Source organism: Anomaloglossus baeobatrachus, chromosome 6 (assembly GCF_048569485.1).
Source record: "Anomaloglossus baeobatrachus isolate aAnoBae1 chromosome 6, aAnoBae1.hap1, whole genome shotgun sequence".
Taxonomy (NCBI): Eukaryota; Metazoa; Chordata; class Amphibia; order Anura; family Aromobatidae; genus Anomaloglossus; species Anomaloglossus baeobatrachus.
The window spans coordinates 75,868,923-75,888,035 of record NC_134358.1 but is presented as its reverse complement, the minus strand read 5'-3'; the positions used below and the strand labels follow the sequence as shown (position 1 = coordinate 75,888,035).

Below are 19,113 nucleotides of genomic sequence, written 5' to 3'. Positions count from 1 at the left end.
CTCAGTTGCAAATGCCAATCAAGAAGCTGCTGATTTTTTAAAGTTTACTTTCTTGGATTTGAAAGCCTAAACATCCGAGCTGACCACTACAGGTATGTATAGAATCAACCTGATAGTGCCAGTATAGCACTGGCTTTAGCTTAAATAAGAAAATCCTGGTGATTGAGTCCCTTTAAGTTACCCCATTGTCTTGTTGTTGGGTACTTGAGTTGTGCCCATCCAAGCATGAAACTGCTTATTCCTCACTAGAAGGAAATTAAGACAGCACTTCCATGTTCAGGGCTTCCCCTCCCAGCAATACAGTATGATCTTTACTCCCTCTCCAACCTCTTCTGCTCACTGGCCATATCTCAAAGCCAATTACAGGAGCGGTAAAAGACTAAAAGGAAAGCTGTGTGCTCTGTAGGAATTAAGACAGATGAGGCACTACCCTATGTACAGGAGATATCCAGGCTCCTATACAGCACAATGTTAGACCAATCCCTTGTGCTTACTAGAGGAAATCAAGCATTACATAGCAGCTAAACAGTACAGGGGGTCCTCATTCACTGCAATGGGAGTGTCAAATGTATTGGAGACCACTGCAGCACTATCTCAACGATGCCAGTCAGAATGGGAATAATAATAATAATTATTATAATAATTTTATTCATTTATATAGCGCTATTAATTCCACAGCGCTTTACATACATCAGCAATACTGTCCCCACTGGGGCTCACAATCTAGAGTCCCTATCTGTATGTCTTTGGAGTGTGGGAGGAAAACGGAGTACCCGGGGGAAACCCACGCAAACACGGAGAGAACATACAAACTCCTTGCAGATAGTGTCCTTGGTGGGATTTGAACCCAGGACCCCAGCGCTGCAGGGCTGCAGTGCTAACCACTGAGCCACTGTGGAACCCCCATTGTGGAGCTGCAGGTCCCAGAGGTAGGAGTGCATCTCAGATATGATTAGTGGACAACTGCCTTAGGCTATGTGCGAATGCTGTGTTTTTTTGATGCTGCGTTTTTAACCGCTAAAAACTCATAAAAACGCACCCGCGGCAAAAACGAGCAAAAGACGTACCGGTAAAAACGCATGCGTTTTGACCGCTTTTTGGGCGGCTTGTTTTGCTGCATTTTTGATCTCTGCGTTTTTCTGCGTTTTTCCAATGCATTGCATGGGGGGGGAAACGCAGAAAAATGCAGGAAAGAATTGACATGTCCATTTTTTTTTTTAAGCTCAAAAATGCAGCTTAGGCCCGTTTCACACGTCAGTGAAAAATACAGACGTTTTTCACTGGCGTGTAAAACACGCACATGTCCCTGCGTGTGCCGAAAATCACGGCACACGTGGGTTGTCTAAGTGCAATCCGGGCTCCGTTCTCCGTGGCCCGTGATTGCACTTAGAGATTCACTCACCTGTGCCCGCTCCCGCTGTCCGTGGTGCTGAATCCTCCCGTGACGCAGCATCCAGCCGGCGGTGACCCCTGCAGGAGCTGCTTCCAGGTCGGCTGTGTCGCGCATAATGAATATGCGCGACAGTAATCAGCCGGCACAGAAGGAGCAGGGAGAACGGGCTGCAGAAGACATCGCTGGACGCCGGGTGAGTTAAAATGTTTATTATTTTAAAAGCACGTTTTTTTCTGGCACGTGTTTCACGGACCACACCACTGCGTGGTCCGTGGAACATCAGTGATGCCAGAAAAAAATGGACATGTCTCCGTGCAGCAATCACGCACACGCGGGTACGCTGCACGGAGACACGTGCAGTGACAAATCACTGACGTGTGAGCAGACCCATTCATTATAATGGGTCTGCGTATGTCAGTGATTCTGGTACGTTTAAAAAAAAGCACAAACGTACCAGAATCACTGACGTGTGAAAGGGGCCTTAAATAAAAAGTTGTCTGCGGACAGCAAAAATGAAAACTCTTAGACTTTGCTGGGGAAGCAAAGTCATACAGTTTTGAGCCCAAAAACGCACCCGAGAGACGTGCAAAAATGCTGCAAAAAACGCACTGTGCGCACATAACCTTAAGTTGGGTATTTATCAACTTTTTTTAGATGTGGAAACGGTAAAGTAATGTCAAATATGAAAACATCTAATTGCAGATGCTTTTTTATATATATAATATATATATATATATATATATATAATTATATATATATATATATATATATATATATATATATATATATGTATATATGTATATATATATATATATATATATATATATATATATATATATATAAACCAACACACACATTGCCTGAAGGAGACTCAAGTCAATGGCTTTTAAGCATAAGTACCAGATATTTCACAAGTTACCTGCAGGCTTTTAGCGAGCATGGAGGCCAATATAAGGCTCAGTAGAGGGGAGGTCAGCAGCTTCGAATTTTGAAACTGAAGTAAATAGCCGAAAGATAACGCGGCCAAGTACATTTTATGTATTTCATTCACCTGCAAGACACAATTACCAAATATAGATGGATTACAATACTTCAAGACGTAAAGAGACCCAGCATATTTAGCCCATGCAATCAATGGCGGGGGGGAATAGTTTTGTCACATAGGAAGGTACCCATCCGGCATGGAGTTGTGCAGAGGAAGCTGGATGAGAGGCCTCTGACCGTGTTGCAGAAGCATGGTATTGACAAGCAGAGACTATTAAACTTGCATATGGAAGCTTCATTGGCAGGCAATTCTCCCCAATATAGGCCAGCCTTCACCCTCCTGCATACCCCTTTTTCCTTCACCCCATGAAGGCACCACAAGAAAGAGCGGGATCTGCTCTTTGAGGATAGGAAACCTACACTTTAAAAAGGCACCTCCTCCCCTCATTAGGACCGCTGGGTTGCCAGATTTATTAGAGCAAATTGTAGACTAAACCCTAAGAGTATGGTAGCCCTAACAGGTCCCCCGTTCGAGCCTTTATATTCGGTTTCGGTTAAGTGCCTATCTCTAAAGACGGTCCTCCTGACAGTCCTAACATAGGCACGCAGGAATAGTGACATTCAGGCCCTATCAATTAAGGCTGCTTTCACACTTCCGTTTTTTTTCCCTCAGTCACAATCTGTCACTTTGAGAAGAAAAAATATTTTGCAGGATTCAGTTTTTTCCCATAGACTTGTATTAATGACGGATTGTGACTGACGGCCTTGCGTTGCATCTGTTTTGCGATGGATCAGTTGTGTAGTGACTGAACGTCGGGTAGAAGCAAGGTAGAATGTAACTTTTTTGTGTACGGCTAAAAAACTGACAGCGACAGATGCGGCGGCGTCTGTCATGTGTTATAATGGAAGCCTATGGGCGACGGAATCCTCTTTTAGCAACCAAGCATGCTCAGATGTGTAAATTGCTTTCTGGCTAAACTCTCTCTCTCTTATTAGAAAACAATCATTGATCTCGGGGAGACCAGCCAGAGAAAACACGCCGGCAGCCAGCAAAGGCGCTCAACACAGTGATCCTAGGTGCATTGCCCCCTGGGAAGTATGCAAATCAAAAGGGTCCGTGGAGCCTCTGTTAGGAGCCTCGACACAGAAAATAGCCAGATATCCTTCCGGGAAGGACCAAGCCAAGGAGTGGCTCTTTTTAGACCACCATAAACACCATTTTAAGTGGCCCTTTTAGTCACTATTTTCCATGTTGAGACTTCTAACAGAGGTTCCATGGACCCTTTTGATTTGCATCTCTCTCTCATTGTGACTGATGCAAAAAACAGAAGTGTGAAAGTAGCATAACCCAGACAGGGTAGCAAGACCTGACCCGGTGTATCTCCCTAAAGTAGTGTCTAAATTTCATACATCCCAGGAGGTTTTGCCTCTATTATTCTGTGATAGGCCAAAAATATTGAGAAGGAGAGGTGACACTGTCTGGATGTTTGACGGTGTTTGATGCAGTACCTATCAGTCACTAGTGCTTGGAGGAAGAATATTCAAATTGTCTCTCCAGGACTGGAGACAAACTCTAGCGCAGCGCCACCTATTGGAAGTAGCGATCCTAAAAGTTAAATGTGGATTCTTAATAACCCTTTACATATAACTTAGGATATATATGCCAGATCAGAATCCCAATTTGCAGACACGGTGTTTCGGGCTGCTTGCCCCTTGTCAGTGCAAAGTATGGGGTGTCTGATCTGGCTCATGAGAAAGCTATGTGGGGATCACGGGGAAACACTATTCTTCTTATGGAGACTTTGCAAGCCAGTCTGGCTGCTTTCAAGTAAGGGGACTTATAGCTGCCATGCCCCTCTGCAAAATATTCAAATTGTCTCTCCAGGACTGGAGACAAACTCTAGCGCAGCGCCACCTATTGGAAGTAGCGATCCTAAAAGTTAAATGTGGATTTTTAACAAGGAAGGAAGGAGGAAGAATAAGTATTTTTTCGTCTCCTTTCAGAGTAGCAAAAAGGGGGTTAGGGCCTCAAAATCAACTCTAGCAAGGTGGATCAGGGAAGCCATCCATAAAGCTTTGGCTTTTTCAGCATGTGGTAAGGAAGTACCAGTAGGCCTGAAGCTCACTCCACGGGGGCGGTGACATCTTCATGGGCAGAAAGAGCCATTGAGCAGATCTGCAAGGCGGCTACGTAGTCATTGCCCTTGACCTTCTACATTGTAGGTTAGGTCTATACTTTTCTGACCTCACCTTTGTGAGAAGGGTTCTGCAGGCTCTAGTCCCTAGAGTTTTCTTTTTCGCTGTAATTCTCTCGTGGTGCCGTCATGGGGTGAAGAAAAAATACGTAATAAATTACCGGTAATGTGTTTTTATCAGAACCCATGACGGCACCCTTATGTTCCCTCCCTGCACTGGGTTGTTTCTTTTTTTTATTATTCAGCTTTCACCCTTGGTTTTTTTCCCCACAGAGTAGTGTTATGGTGGTGGTCATATGTTGCATTAACATTTTCTATTGGAGGTCCTTTCATGTAAACAAAACAATTCTCTAACTATGAGCCATATGGATAAATACTGGGTCAGCCTTGGTGCCGCCAAGCCAGTGTCTGCACTACTCGAAAATGCATCAAAACAAGAGAAAACAGACTAATAGTGCAAAAGATACAATTTTATTTGAAAATCACAAATAGTGGTAAAAATCATTAAAAACAGCTACTTGGAGACATAAGGGATGCCAGATAAATAGAAGGAGAATGGCAGGGTCCCCTGTTAGTAATTCATTATATGTATCCAACCCCTCACAACCAAATAATCATACACAATGTTATAGTTAAGGGAAGGAAAAAACAATTTGCATGTAAACCATCATAATTTATGGGTTGTGGATAGACATACATAAGAGAAGAATGGCATAAAAGGCCATGATTACCTAAAGTGCAAGTGCAGAGGAACCAGAGCAGAATCCTATTCACACAGCATGACAAGACCCCCAGGAACGGATCTAAGAACCACCAACGCGCGTTTTGCGAGGGTACTAGTGCTTCTTCAAGGAGGGAAGATCCTAGCTATGTAACCAACTGATTCGGGGAGAGGTACCGTCTTTTTATCCTGTAGGTTTCCTGTCCTTGAAGGGCAGATACCTCTCTCTCATGGTACCCTCATGGGTTCCGAAAAAAAACACATTACCGGTAAGTAATTACATATTTCACCAAAGCGCACTGTCATAAAGGTTTCCATATGCCAGCTTTGTGGTCTCCACCAGTATGCTGAGCTCCCCAAGCTTATTAGCTGATTTGATGGCTTTTGTTTCTGTAGACCTCTTTAAAGGGAACCTGTCACCAGATATGGTGACTATAAGCCACAGCCACCACCAGGGAGCTCTTATGTACAGCATCCACATTATTATGCTCAGACTGCTCTGTAGAACATAAAAAAACACTCACCTAAGGGGTGATCTGGTACCTAAGGGGTGATCTGGTCCAATGGGTGTCACTGCTCTCCGGTCCGGTGCCTCCTCTCTGCGGGGATTGCAGTCCTCCTTTTTCTGAGGCCCGTATGCATGAAGCATCCTACATCATCCACACTTGCTGGCATGGAGGTCCTGCGCAGGTGCACTTTAATCTGCTCTGCTCAGGGCAGATCAATATATTGTACTGCGCATGCAGTCTTTAACCTTTCCTTACGCCTGCGCATTATAGTACCTCAATGCCGGCAAGTATGGATGACGTAGGACGCGTCAAGCACACTGGGCTGGGTAGAAGGAGAACGGCGATCACAGCAGAGAGGGGGTGCCGCACGGTAGAGCAACGACACCCATCGGACCGGACCGCCCTATAGGTGAGTATAATAACAGGTTTTTTTTACATTATACAGAGCAGCCTGGGCTCTTATATACACTATTCTAGAATGCTGTACATAAGGGCTCACTGGTGGTGGCCGCAGCTTATAGTTGCCAAATCTGGTGACAGGTTCCCTTTAAGAGAATCACTGACTATGGGGAAGGGTCTGTCAGTGTCATTTAAAGGGGTTATCCGGCTTCTTTTGACTTTTTTTCATTATTACACTATTGGGCTAAATTGGGGTAGGTAAGTAGATAGTGAGCACTTACCTGCCCTGCTGTCAGCCCCTCTCCCCCGGCTCAGAGTGGTCATGTGACCGCTCCTGCCGCGATTTTGCTGCTTCCGGTCATTTCATGTCTACATGGGCAGGGCTATGTTGACATGCAAATCTGGAACAGCATGTCGCCTCCCTGCTGGGCTGTACAGTGCGTGGAGTAACCGCCCCCCCTTCCCTGCACCCTCCCACACATTGCCCAGCACCCCGTACTCTGCCCACAACCTCCCACACACTCCGTAGTCTCCCTCCCCGCCTCCTGTACCCAGCTACGTGCGCCCTGAATTCCAGCCGATTCAGTGTCCAGTTCAATAAGGCAAGGAACACTTGCTGTCAGATACACTGTCAGCGCTGTGTCCCCAGCGCTTTATCATGTTTACTGCCTGACGCCCTGGGAACTATTCCCCCCCCCTCCCCCGTGCGCGCTGTCTGTGTCATCATGGGTCACCTGTGTGTGTGCATCAGTCTGTGTCCCGCGCCAGCCCCGTGGATGCCCGCACTGCAGCGTGTCAGTGTTTGCCCCCCTCTGCAGTATAAGCTGCTTCTCACCCTGCAGTGCGTGCATCCGCGGGGATGACGAGCGCTGCTTGTCATCACTGCCCGTGCAGTCTGTGTCCCACTCCCTGCCAGCCCCGCAGCTGCCCGCACTGCAATGTCAGTGTCTGCCCCCAGTATCAGCAGCTTCTCACGCCGCGGGGCTGGCAGGGAGCGGGACACTGACTGCTAAGGTTAGATGAGATAATTACCTGCTGTGACGATCTCCTGCCTCCTGACGTCACCGCGGTCACTGCCTTCTCTGCCCGTCTCGCGGGTGGCCCGAGACTGTCACTAGCAGTGACGTCACGGGCTCTCGCGATACTGCGTAGAACGCGGCGGGCATAGAAGTCAGTGACAGCGCTGACGTCAGCAGAGCAGGAGATCGTTACTGCAGGTAATGATCTCATCTAACCTCCTGACGGCAGCGCTCGGCATCCCCTGCAGTGACCTGGGCTGACCTATTGATGTTAGCTCAGGTCACTGCACGGCTCTTCCAGCCAATGGGGAACATTTTGTTCTTCATTGACTGGGAGTCTCATTGACTATGGTATGGATCGCAGTGCGACCCCCTTATTGGATTACGCCGGACCCGGATTTGATTGTTCTTGTCAATAAATTGTTGAAAGAGGGAATGTGGGGAGTGTTTTTTCAAATAAAACTTTTTTTGTTGTCTATTTTTTATTTCTTACTGACTGGGTTGGTGATGTTGGGTATCTAATAGACGCCTGACCTCACCAACCCCAGGGCTTGATGCCAGGTGACATTACACATCTGGCATCAACCCCATATATTACCCCGTTTGCCAACGCACCAGGGCAACGGGATGAGTTGGGGCAAAGCGCCAGGATTGGCACATCCAATGGATGTGCCACTTCTGGGGCAGCTGTAGCCTGCTATTTTTAGGCTGGGGAGTGTCCAATAGCGGTGGACCTCCCTAGTCTGAGAATACCAGACCACAGCTGTCCGCTTTACCTTGGCTGGTGATGCAATTTGGGGGGGACCCCACGTTTTTTGTTTTAAATTAATTATTTAATTTTTTAAAAAGCTTTTGATACGGTGCCACACAAAAGGTTGGTACATAAAATGAGAATAATGGGGATAGGGGAAAATATGTGTAACTGGGTTAAAAACTGGCTCAGTGATAGGAAACAAAGGGTGGTTATTAATGGTACGTACTCGGACTGGGTCTCAGTTCATAGTGGGGTACCACAGGGGTCAGTATTGGGCCCGCTTCTTTTCAACATATTTATAAATGACCTTGTTGGGGGCATGCGGAGTAGAATTTCAATATTTGCAGATGATACTAAACTCTGCAGGGTAATCAATACAGAGGAGGATAATTTTATATTACAGGGAGATTTATGTAAATTGGAGGATTGGGCTGAGAAGTGGCAATTGAAGTTTAATGTAGATAAATGTAAGGTCATGCACTTGGGTAGAGGAAATAAAATTTATAATTATGTACTTAATTGTAGAACACTGGGTAAAACAGACACAGAAAAAGACTTGGGTGTATGGGTGGATGGTAAACTTCACTTTAGTGGACAGTGTCAGGCACCTGCTGCCAGGGCTAATAAAATAATGGGATGTATTAAAAGAGGTATAAGTGTTCATGAAAAAAATATAGTTCTACCTCTGTACAAGTCACTAGTGCGACCGCACTTAGAATACTGTGTACAATTCTGGTCACCGATATATAAGAAGGACAGAGCTGAACTGGAGAGGGTGCAGAGAAGAGCGACCAAGATTATTAGAGGAAAGGGGGGGCTGCAATACCAAGACAGGTTATTAAACTTGGGGTTATTTAGTCTGGAAAAACGAAGGCTTAGGGGGATCTAATCACAATGTATAAATATATGAGGGAACAGTACAGAGACCTTTCCAGAGATCTTTTTACACCTAGGCCTGCGACTGGAACACGGGGGCATCCGCTACGTCTTGAGGAAAGAAGGTTTAATCATAATCACAGACGAGGATTCTTTACTGTACGAGCAGTGAGACTATGGAACTCTCTGCCGCATGATGTTGTAATGAGTGATTCACTACTAACAGTTAAGCAGAGCCTGGACGCCTTTCTTGAAAAATTTAATATTACCAGTTATGTATATTAGATTTTATGACAGGGTATTGATCCAGGGAACTAGTCTGATTGCCGGATGTGGAGTCAGGAAGGAAATTTTTTCCCCATTGGAACTTGTTTGCCACATTGGTTTTTTTTTGCCTTCCTCTGGATCAACATGTTAGGCTACGGGTTGAACTAGATGGACTTAGAGTCTCCCTTCAACCTTAAAAACTATGATACTATGATTTAATTTTAAATAACAGCGTGGGGTGCCCTCTGTTTTGGATTACCAGCCAAGGTGAAGCTGCCAGCTGTGGTCTGCAGGCTGCAGCCGTCTGCTTTACCCTAGCTGGCTACAAAAGATAGGGGGGACCTCACGTCGTTTTTTTTTTAATTATTTATTTATTTATTGGCTAAATACAAGGCTAAGCACCCTTTAGTGCCACATGAAAGGCACTAAAGGGTGCCAGCATAGAATATGCGGGGGGGTAGGACATTATATTGGTCTTTCTCATCTATTATCTATCCCTTGATTCATTCATCCATCCCTCTATTTATCCCTCTAGCTATCTGTCTCTATCTATCCCTCTATCTATCTAGCTGCTTCCGTTTTTTTGCAGTATGAAAAAAATGGGAAGGTACGCAGATGACACACGGACCATATACGGAACGGAACGGATGCCGCACAGTTGCATCCGTGAAAAAACATGACCATTTTTTTGCGGACCGCAAAAACGGGGCAGTCCTGTGAATGTAGCCTAATCAAGAGGCTTATGAGGGTGATGTATTTAATTACAAAAAACTGTTTTTTCTTGGTGTATGTGTTTATTTACTGTCACTTACAGATTACTAAGGGGGGGGGTGTCTCATAGACCCTGACGATTAATATCTGGCTTAGAGGCAGCTGTGGGCTGTGATTAACTTCATATTAGCCTGATTGCCACCGCCCCAGAGCAACCAGGAAGAGCCAGGTAAAGTGCTGGGATTGTCACATCTAATGGATGTGACAATCCTGAGTGGCTGCAGGCTGCTATTTTTAGGCACGGGGCGGCTCAATAAATAGGGGTCTCCCCAGCCTGACAATACCAGCCCCCAGCTTTTGTGGTTTATCATGCCTGGGTACCAAAATTCGGGGGGACTGAATTTCGTTTATTTTTAAATTATTTTTGTAAATCAAGAAAAAAGCCACATGCAGTTCCTCTTATTTGGATACACAGCCAAGATAAGCGCACGGCTGGGGGCTGCATACTGTAGCCATATGCTTTTTCTGTTCTTGGTGTCATAATATGGGAGAAAAACACAGTGAAAAATTTTATGCGTGTAACATCCCACTAATGATCCGCAGAGTTGAATTGCTTTCCCGCTCATCAACCGTCTTGGCGCCCATGATTGGTTGTAGGCAGATGCTGTCACATACGCTATGGGTGCGTCTGACTGCAACCAATCACAGGAGACAGGACAGCCGGAGGACGGGGAAAGCAGTGCATATGAATGAGCAGTAATTAGCGGCCCAGCAAGTGAAGGAGAAGCCACGGGAGCAGTGTACAGCTGCAACGGAGACTCGGTCAGTATGAAGCGCTTTCTTCTTTTTTTTTTTTTACTTTACTATTAATTTTTAATTTCACAAGTGCCTGATCCTGATCACACATCCGGAATCCAGGTCCTGGTTCTGCCCAACAATAGCCTCTGATACTCTGAAAAGAGGGCTGTTTACCCCTACACTGACTGATAGAACGAGTTTTTTCAGTAGCTACTCTGAAAAGATGACGCAAAGTTTCGTGAACCTCCATTTTCAACAACCCACAAAGTACAGTTTCATCAAAACAGTATGATAGCCCCGACACAACCCACCACATTTTATAATGGCTCACACACAGTATAATGCGCTTCACATAGACATCCAAATACTATAATGTCCCCCTCATACAGCCCAGCAAACTATATTTTGGCCCCTACACAGATCAAAACAGTATAATGGCTGCCCCACCTAATGATTAAAAAGAAGGGAATTTTGTTTACTTACCGTAAATTCCTTTTCTTCTAGCTCCAATTGGGAGACCCAGACAATTGGGTGTATAGCTATGCCTCCGGAGGCCACACAAAGTATTACACTAAAAGTGTAAAGCCCCTCCCCTTCAGCCTATACACCCCCCGTGCTGCCACGGGCTCCTCAGTTTTGGTGCAAAAGCAAGAAGGAGGAAAAAATTATAAACTGGTTTAAAGTAAATTCAATCCGAAGGAATATCGGAGAACTGAAACCATTCAACGTGAACAACATGTGTACACAAAAACAGGGGCGGGTGCTGGGTCTCCCAATTGGAGCTAGAAGAAAAGGAATTTACGGTAAGTAAACAAAATTCCCTTCTTCTTTGGCGCTCCATTGGGAGACCCAGACAATTGGGACGTCCAAAAGCAGTCCCTGGGTGGGTAAATAATACCTCATAATAGAGCCGTAACGGCTCCGTCCTACAGGTGGGCAACCGCCGCCTGAAGGACTTGCCTACCTAGGCTGGCATCTGCCGAAGCATAGGTATGCACCTGATAGTGTTTCGTGAAAGTGTGCAGGCTCGACCAGGTAGCCGCCTGACACACCTGCTGAGCCGTAGCCTGGTGTCGCAAGGCCCAGGACGCTCCCACGGCCCTGGTAGAATGGGCCTTCAGCCCTGAGGGAACCGGAAGCCCCGAGGAACGATAAGCTTCGAGAATTGGTTCCTTGATCCACCGAGCCAGGGTTGATTTGGAAGCTTGTGTCCCTTTACGCTGGCCAGCGACAAGGACAAAGAGTGCATCCGAGCGGCGCAGGGGCGCCGTACGAGAAATGTAGAGTCTGAGTGCTCTCACCAGATCTAACAAGTGCAAATCCTTTTCACACTGGTGAACTGGATGAGGGCAAAAAGAAGGTAAGGAGATATCCTGATTGAGATGAAAGGGGGATACCACCTTGGGGAGGAATTCCGGAACCGGACGCAGAACCACCTTGTCCTGGTAAAACACCAGGAAAGGAGCTTTGCATGACAACGCTGCTAGCTCAGACACTCTCCGAAGTGAAGTGACTGCTACTAGAAAAACCACTTTCTGCGAAAGGCGTGCGAGCGAAATATCCCTTATCGGCTCGAACGGTGGTTTCTGAAGAACCATCAGCACCCTGTTCAGATCCCAGGGTTCTAACGGACGCTTGTAAGGAGGGACGATGTGACAAACCCCTTGCAGGAACGTGCGTACCTGTGGGAGTCTGGCCAGGCGCTTCTGAAAAAACACAGAGAGCGCAGAGACTTGTCCCTTAAGGGAGCCGAGCGACAAACCCTTTTCCAATCCGGATTGAAGAAAGGACAGAAAAGTGGGCAAGGCAAATGGCCAGGGAGAGAAACCCTGAGCAGAGCACCACGACAGGAATATTTTCCACGTCCTGTGGTAGATCTTGACGGACGTTGGTTTCCTAGCCTGTCTCATGGTGGCAATGACCTCTTGAGATAATCCTGAAGACGCTAAGATCCAGGACTCAATGGCCACACAGTCAGGTTGAGGGCCGCAGAATTCAGATGGAAAAACGGCCCTTGAGACAGCAAGTCTGGTCGGTCTGGCAGTGCCCACGGTTGGCCTACCGTGAGATGCCACAGATCCGGGTACCACGACCTCCTCGGCCAGTCTGGAGCGACGAGGATGGCGCGGCGGCAGTCGGCCCTGATCTTGCGTAACACTCTGGGCAACAGTGCCAGAGGGGGAAACACATAAGGAAGCTGAAACTGCGACCAATCCTGAACTAAGGCGTCTGCCGCCAGGGCTCTGTGATCTTGAGATCGAGCCATGAATGTTGGGACCTTGTTGTTGTGCCGTGATGCCATTAGGTCGACGTCCGGCATCCCCCAGCGGCAACAGATCTCCTGAAACACGTCCGGGTGAAGGGACCATTCCCCTGCGTCCATGCCCTGGCGACTGAGAAAGTCTGCTTCCCAGTTTTCTACGCCCGGGATGTGAACTGCGGAGATGGTGGAGGCCGTGGCTTCCACCCACATCAAAATCCGCCGGACTTCTTGGAAGGCTTGCCGACTGCGTGTTCCACCTTGGTGGTTGATGTAAGCCACCGCTGTGGAGTTGTCCGACTGAATTCGGATCTGCTTGCCTTCCAGCCACTGCTGGAACGCTTTTAGGGCAAGATACACTGCCCTGATCTCCAGAACATTGATCTGAAGTGAGGACTCTTACTGAGTCCACGTACCCTGAGCCCTGTGGTGGAGAAAAACTGCTCCCCACCCTGACAGACTCGCGTCCGTCGTGACCACCGCCCAGGATGGGGGTAGGAAGGATTTCCCCTTCGATAATGAGGTGGGAAGAAGCCACCACCGAAGGGAAGCTTTGGTTGCCTGAGAGAGGGAGACGTTCCTGTCTAGGGACGTCGGCATCCTGTCCCATTTGCGTAGGATGTCCCATTGAAGAGGACGCAGGTGAAACTGCGCGAAAGGAACTGCCTCCATTGCTGCCACCATCTTCCCCAGGAAGTGCATGAGGCGCCTCAAGGGGTGTGACCGACCTTGAAGGAGAGATTGCACCCCTGTCTGTAGTGAACGCTGTTTGTCCAGCGGAAGCTTCACTATCGCTGGAAGAGTATGAAACTCCATGCCAAGATATGTCAGCGATTGGACCGGTGTCAGATTTGACTTTGGAAAATTGATGATCCACCCGAAACTCTGGAGAGTCTCCAGAGTAACGTTGAGGCTGTGTTGGCATGCCTCTTGAGAGGGTGCCTTGACCAGCAGATCGTCTAAGTAAGGTATCACCGAGTGACCCTGAGAGTGGAGGACCGCAACTACTGTAGCCATGACCTTGGTGAAAACCCTTGGGGCTGTCGCCAGGCCGAACGGCAGTGCCGCGAACTGAAGGTGTTCGTCTCCTATGGCGAAGCGCAGGAAGCGCTGATGCTCTGGAGCAATCGGTACGTGGAGATAAGCATCTTTGATATCGATCGATGCTAGGAAATCTCCTTGGGACATTGAGGCGATGACGGAGCGGAGGGATTCCATCCGGAACCGCCTGGTCATTACGTGTTTGTTGAGCAGTTTTAGATCCAAAATGGGACGGAAAGACCCGTCCTTCTTTGGAACCACAAACAGGTTGGAGTAGAAACCGTGACCCTGTTGCTGAAGAGGAACCGGGACCACCACTCCTTCTGCCTTCAGAATGCCCACCGCCTGCAGAAGAGCCTCGGCTCGCTCGGGAGGCGGAGATGTTCTGAAGAATCGAGTCGGAGGACGAGAGCTGAACTCTATCCTGTAACCGTGAGACAAAATGTCTCTCACCCAACGGTCTTTTACTTGTGGCAGCCAGGTGTCGCAAAAGCGGGAGAGCCTGCCACCGACCGAGGATGCGGTGTGAGGAGGCCGTAAGTCATGAGGAAGCCGCCTTGGTAGCGGCACCTCCGGCGGTCTTTTTAGGGCGTGATTTGGACCGCCATGCGTCGGAGTTCCTCTGATCCTTCTGAGGCCTTATTTCATCCAATCTCTCACCAAACAAGCGGTCGCCAGAAAATGGCAAACCAGTTAAGCACTTTTTGGAAGCCGAATCTGCCTTCCATTCCCGTAGCCACAAGGCCCTGCGTATTGCCACCGAATTGTCGGCTGCAACCGCCGTACGGCTCGCAGAGTCCAGGACAGCATTAATAGCGTAGGACGCAAATGCCGACGTTTGAGAGGTTATGGACGCCACCTGCGGCGCAGACGTACGTGTGAGTGCGTCAATGCTGCGAATGCTGGAGCAAAAGACGCGCCGATAGCTTCATAGATGGATTTCAACCAGAGCTCCATCTGTCAGTGGCATCCTTGAGTGAAGCTCCATCTTCCACTGCCACTATGGATCTAGCCGCCAGTCTGGAGATTGGAGGATCCACCTTGGGACGCTGAGTCCAGCCCTTGACCACGTCAGGGGGGAAGGGGTAATGTGTATCCTTAAGGCGCTTGGAAAAACGCTTATCTGGACAAGCTCGGTGTTTCTGGACTGCCTCTCTGAAGTCAGAGTGGTCCAGAAACATACTCATTGTACGCTTGGGAAACCTGAAACGGAATTTCTCCTGCTGAGAAGCTGACTCCTCCACTGGAGGAGCTGAGGGAGAAATATCCAACATTTGATTGATTGACGCAATAAGATCATTCACTATGGCGTCCCCATCAGGAGTATCAAGGATGAGAGCGGCCTCAGGATCAGAATCCTGATCAGCTACCTCCGCTTCATCATACAGAGAGTCCTCTCGCTGAGACCCTGAACAATGTGATGATGTCGAGGGAATTTCATAGCGAGCTCGCTTAGTCGGTCTGGGACTGCATTCCATGTCAGAGACCTCACCCTGGGATCTATGAGACACCCCGGGAGAACATTGTTGTTCCAACTGAGGGGAACGAGGGGGCAATGATTCCACAGTGCCCATGGCTTGAGATGCCGGCCTGGACTGCAAGGCTTCTAATATCTTAGCCATAGTCTCAGAAAGTCTTTCAGTAAAAACTGCAAACTCCGTCCCTGTCACCTGGACAGTGTTAGCAGGTGGTTCTCCCTGGGCCACCCTTAGCAGAGGCTCCGGCTGAGTAAGTGCCACAGGGGCCGAGCATTGCACACAATGAGGGTCAGTGGAACCTGCCGGCAGTATAGCCGTACATGCTGCACAGGCAGCATAGTAAGTCTGTGCTTTGGCACCCTTGCTATTTGTGGACGACATGCTGTTGTCTCCTCTGAGCAAAACAGGAGGGTATATAGCCAAAAACAACCGTGCACCATACAGTGTAAAGTATAGTCTATAATCATATAATCTATAAGTACACTTCTGCACCAGTGGGGCCAGCACCTAGGTGCTGCTTACCGCCCGCGCAATGCGGTTGTGTGGGCACCAGAAATCCTGCCTGGGTCTCCCTGAGCTTGTCTCTCCCCTCCAGCGTTAGCAGAGCTGAGAGGAATGGCTGCCGGCGTCCTGAGGAGAGGAGGGAGCCGTGGGCGTGACCCAGAAAAGTGCGGGAACTGGTGCCCCACTGTGCAGAGTGAGGGGGGTGGAGTATGCAAAGCATGTTCCAGCCCCAGTGCTGACGTCCTTTACAGCGTCCCGCCCTTCCCCTGACTGGCAGGCCTGGGGGCGGGAAAAGAATGAGACTAGGCCGCAAAAGCCGGGGACTAAAGTTATAAGCGCGGCCGCCGTACAAGCGCAGTCGGCGCGGAAGTCCCCGGCGCACTAACAGTCCCAGCCGCGCCACAGTGATAACAATGGCAGCGGCGGTCAGCGCGGCAGTCCCCATACACTAGCACACTCAGCGACGCTGCAGTGTGTAAAGGCACAAACGCAGTCAGCGCCGCGGTCCCCGGTGCACTAGCACACCCAGCAATGCTGGAGTGTTGCTGTGCGCGGTCCCCACGGGGACACAGAGTACCTCAAAGTAGCAGGGCCATGTCCCTGAACGATACTCGGCTCCTATCCAGCATGGTCCTCAGGAGCTGTGGATGGAGCACGGTCTCATGTGCCTGGAGACCGATAGGATCCCACTTCACCCAGAGCCCTAATTGAGGGATGGGGAAGGAAAGCAGCATGTGGGCTCCAGCCTCCGTACCCGCAATGGATACCTCAACCTTAACAACACCGCCGACAAGAGTGGGGTGAGAAGGGAGCATGCTGGGGGCCCTGTTATGGGCCCTCTTTTCTTCCATCCGACATAGTCAGCAGCTGCTGCTGACTAAGCTGTGGAGCTATGCGTGGATGTCTGCCTCCTTCGCACAAAGCATAAAAACTGAGGAGCCCATGGCAGCACGGGAGGTGTATAGGCTGAAGGGGAGGGGCTTTACACTTTTAGTGTAATACTTTGTGTGGCCTCCGGAGGCATAGCTATACACCCAATTGTCTGGGTCTCCCAATGGAGCGCCAAAGAAAAATTACTCATCTCTCCCCATTCTCCCGCTGCTCCAATCTTCGCAGCAGGTGTCCTGAATGTTCGGCACTGGTCTGCAGAGCGTGCGTTGAAGTGACATCATTGTGCCCTCTGCACTGAGACATCAAAGCTCATAAGCACAGGGAGAATAATGGAGGAGGGAGCCGTCAGATCATTGCTTTCAATTATATTGGCATTTATCGTTCAGTTGAACGTGCAATACAGGACGGAGGAGGGTCCAGTGCAGGCCCTGGAACTGGGCCCCTGATTCACAGGTCCCTTAGTAGCAACGTGGTGTGCCGCCATGAGCGGTACACAACTGTATATATCTTTCAATTTTAAATATATATCTAATATATAAAGCTGAGTGTGTGTGTATGTCCGCTAAAGGAATCCGCACTCTCATTTACAATAACATTTTTTTGCACAGATGACCCATGTGACCCAGGGAACGTTGTAGACTACGGTTTCACAGGAAAATTTAACCCTGCGCTTTACAGTTACTCTCCAAAAAACATGACTCCATTAAAGTGAATGGAGCCTGGAACTACAGTTTATTAATCTCAGCTGTGATTGGCTACTATAGTAACAAAGGACAGTGTTCGTATAAGAGGTAATAAGATGTCAGTGGGGAGACGGATAGAGAGAGACAGACAGGGAAAGAAAAGCGACGGAAAGCTAGAGACAGACAGAGACAGACGGTGAACGAGACAGTGCGGAAATGAAAGCCACCTCACAGACCTGCATCATGCTAGTAGTGACATAGGCATGCTGTGACGTATGACAGCATGACCAAAATATCATGGAGCCCAAGGAAAAAATAGTGGTCAAGATTTTTCACAAAAATCTGCAGTAACTATATTTTATTGCAGATGATGATTATTATTATTATTATCGCACTATTTCTTGCTTGCTGCTACACAGTGTAGATATGTGAATCCTCACATCACATGCAGCAGACACAGTTGTCGACAGTCAGAATGAATGGTCATGTGACCACTCGTACGCAATCTGCACACTCCACATTCGGAGCCCAATGTGTCAATTCATATAGTGACACATAGAGGGATAAGCCTGGAGAATCTATGTGCGCATATATTTTATATATATATATATATATATATATATATATATATATAAAAATATATATACATATGCATATGTATATATGTATATATATATATACATATATATACATACATATACACATAACTATATGACACAAACCATGCACACACACACATGTACCATACATACATGGCGTATATATCTACTATAGACTCACATTGGGTGCTATATATAGTCTGCCTTAGGCCCCCTTCACACGTCCGTGAAAAACACGCACGTGTGTTACGGGCCGTTTTTCGGGTCCGTGTCCCGTTTTTGTGTCCGTTTTTATGGTCCGTGTGGCACCTGTGTGAATTGCATATGCTAGCCGTGTTTGTGTGTAGAACGTCCGTGTGTGCGTGTGGAATTAACGTGTATGTGTACGTGGAATGTCCGTGTGGAATGTCCGTGTGGAATGTCCGTGTGTGTGATGCACAATGTCGTTTATAAATGTCGGCTGACAGCAGACAGAGTTGCGCGATGAGAATGAACTCGGGTGAACTTCACCCGACTTCATCCTCATACCGCGGCTCTGTCTGTGTCGAGTACTGATTAGCGGTCACCTGTGAAGGATTCACCGATGACCGCTAATCCCCCGAGTGACTGAAGTTTCCCCCCCTCTCTCATACTCACCGATCCCCGGCGCTGCACGGCATTCACACTGCTGCGGCGGCTTTTACTATTTTGAAAAAGCCGGCCGCTCATTAAACAATCTCCTATTCCCTGCTTTCCCCGCCAACCGGCGCCTATGATTGGTTACAGTGAGACACGCCCCCACACTGAGTGACAGGTGCCTCACTGCACCCAATCACAGCAGCCGGTGGGCGTGTCTATACTGTGCAGTAAAATAAATAAATAAATAATTAAAAAAAAACGGCGTGCGGTCCCCCTCAATTTTAATGCCAGCCAGATAAAGCCATACGGCTGAAGGCTGGTATTCTCAGGATGGGGAGCTCCACGTTATGGGGAGCCCCCCACCCTAACAATATCAGTCAGCAGCCGCCCAGAATTGCCGCATACATTATATG

At 48.1% G+C, this 19,113-nt stretch overlaps 1 protein-coding gene across 3 annotated transcripts in view; it reads right to left on the bottom strand.

Moving 5' to 3' along the window:
* The window catches only part of LOC142317076 (putative C-mannosyltransferase DPY19L4), a 66,771-nt gene that overhangs the window by 18,125 nt on the left and 29,533 nt on the right, over nt 1-19,113 (bottom strand). For all 3 annotated transcript variants that reach the window (XM_075353050.1, XM_075353051.1, XM_075353052.1), the window contains one exon: nt 2,313-2,444. In XM_075353050.1, the coding sequence (XP_075209165.1) occupies nt 2,313-2,444 (132 nt within the window). The remainder of the gene's footprint in view (nt 1-2,312; nt 2,445-19,113) is intronic.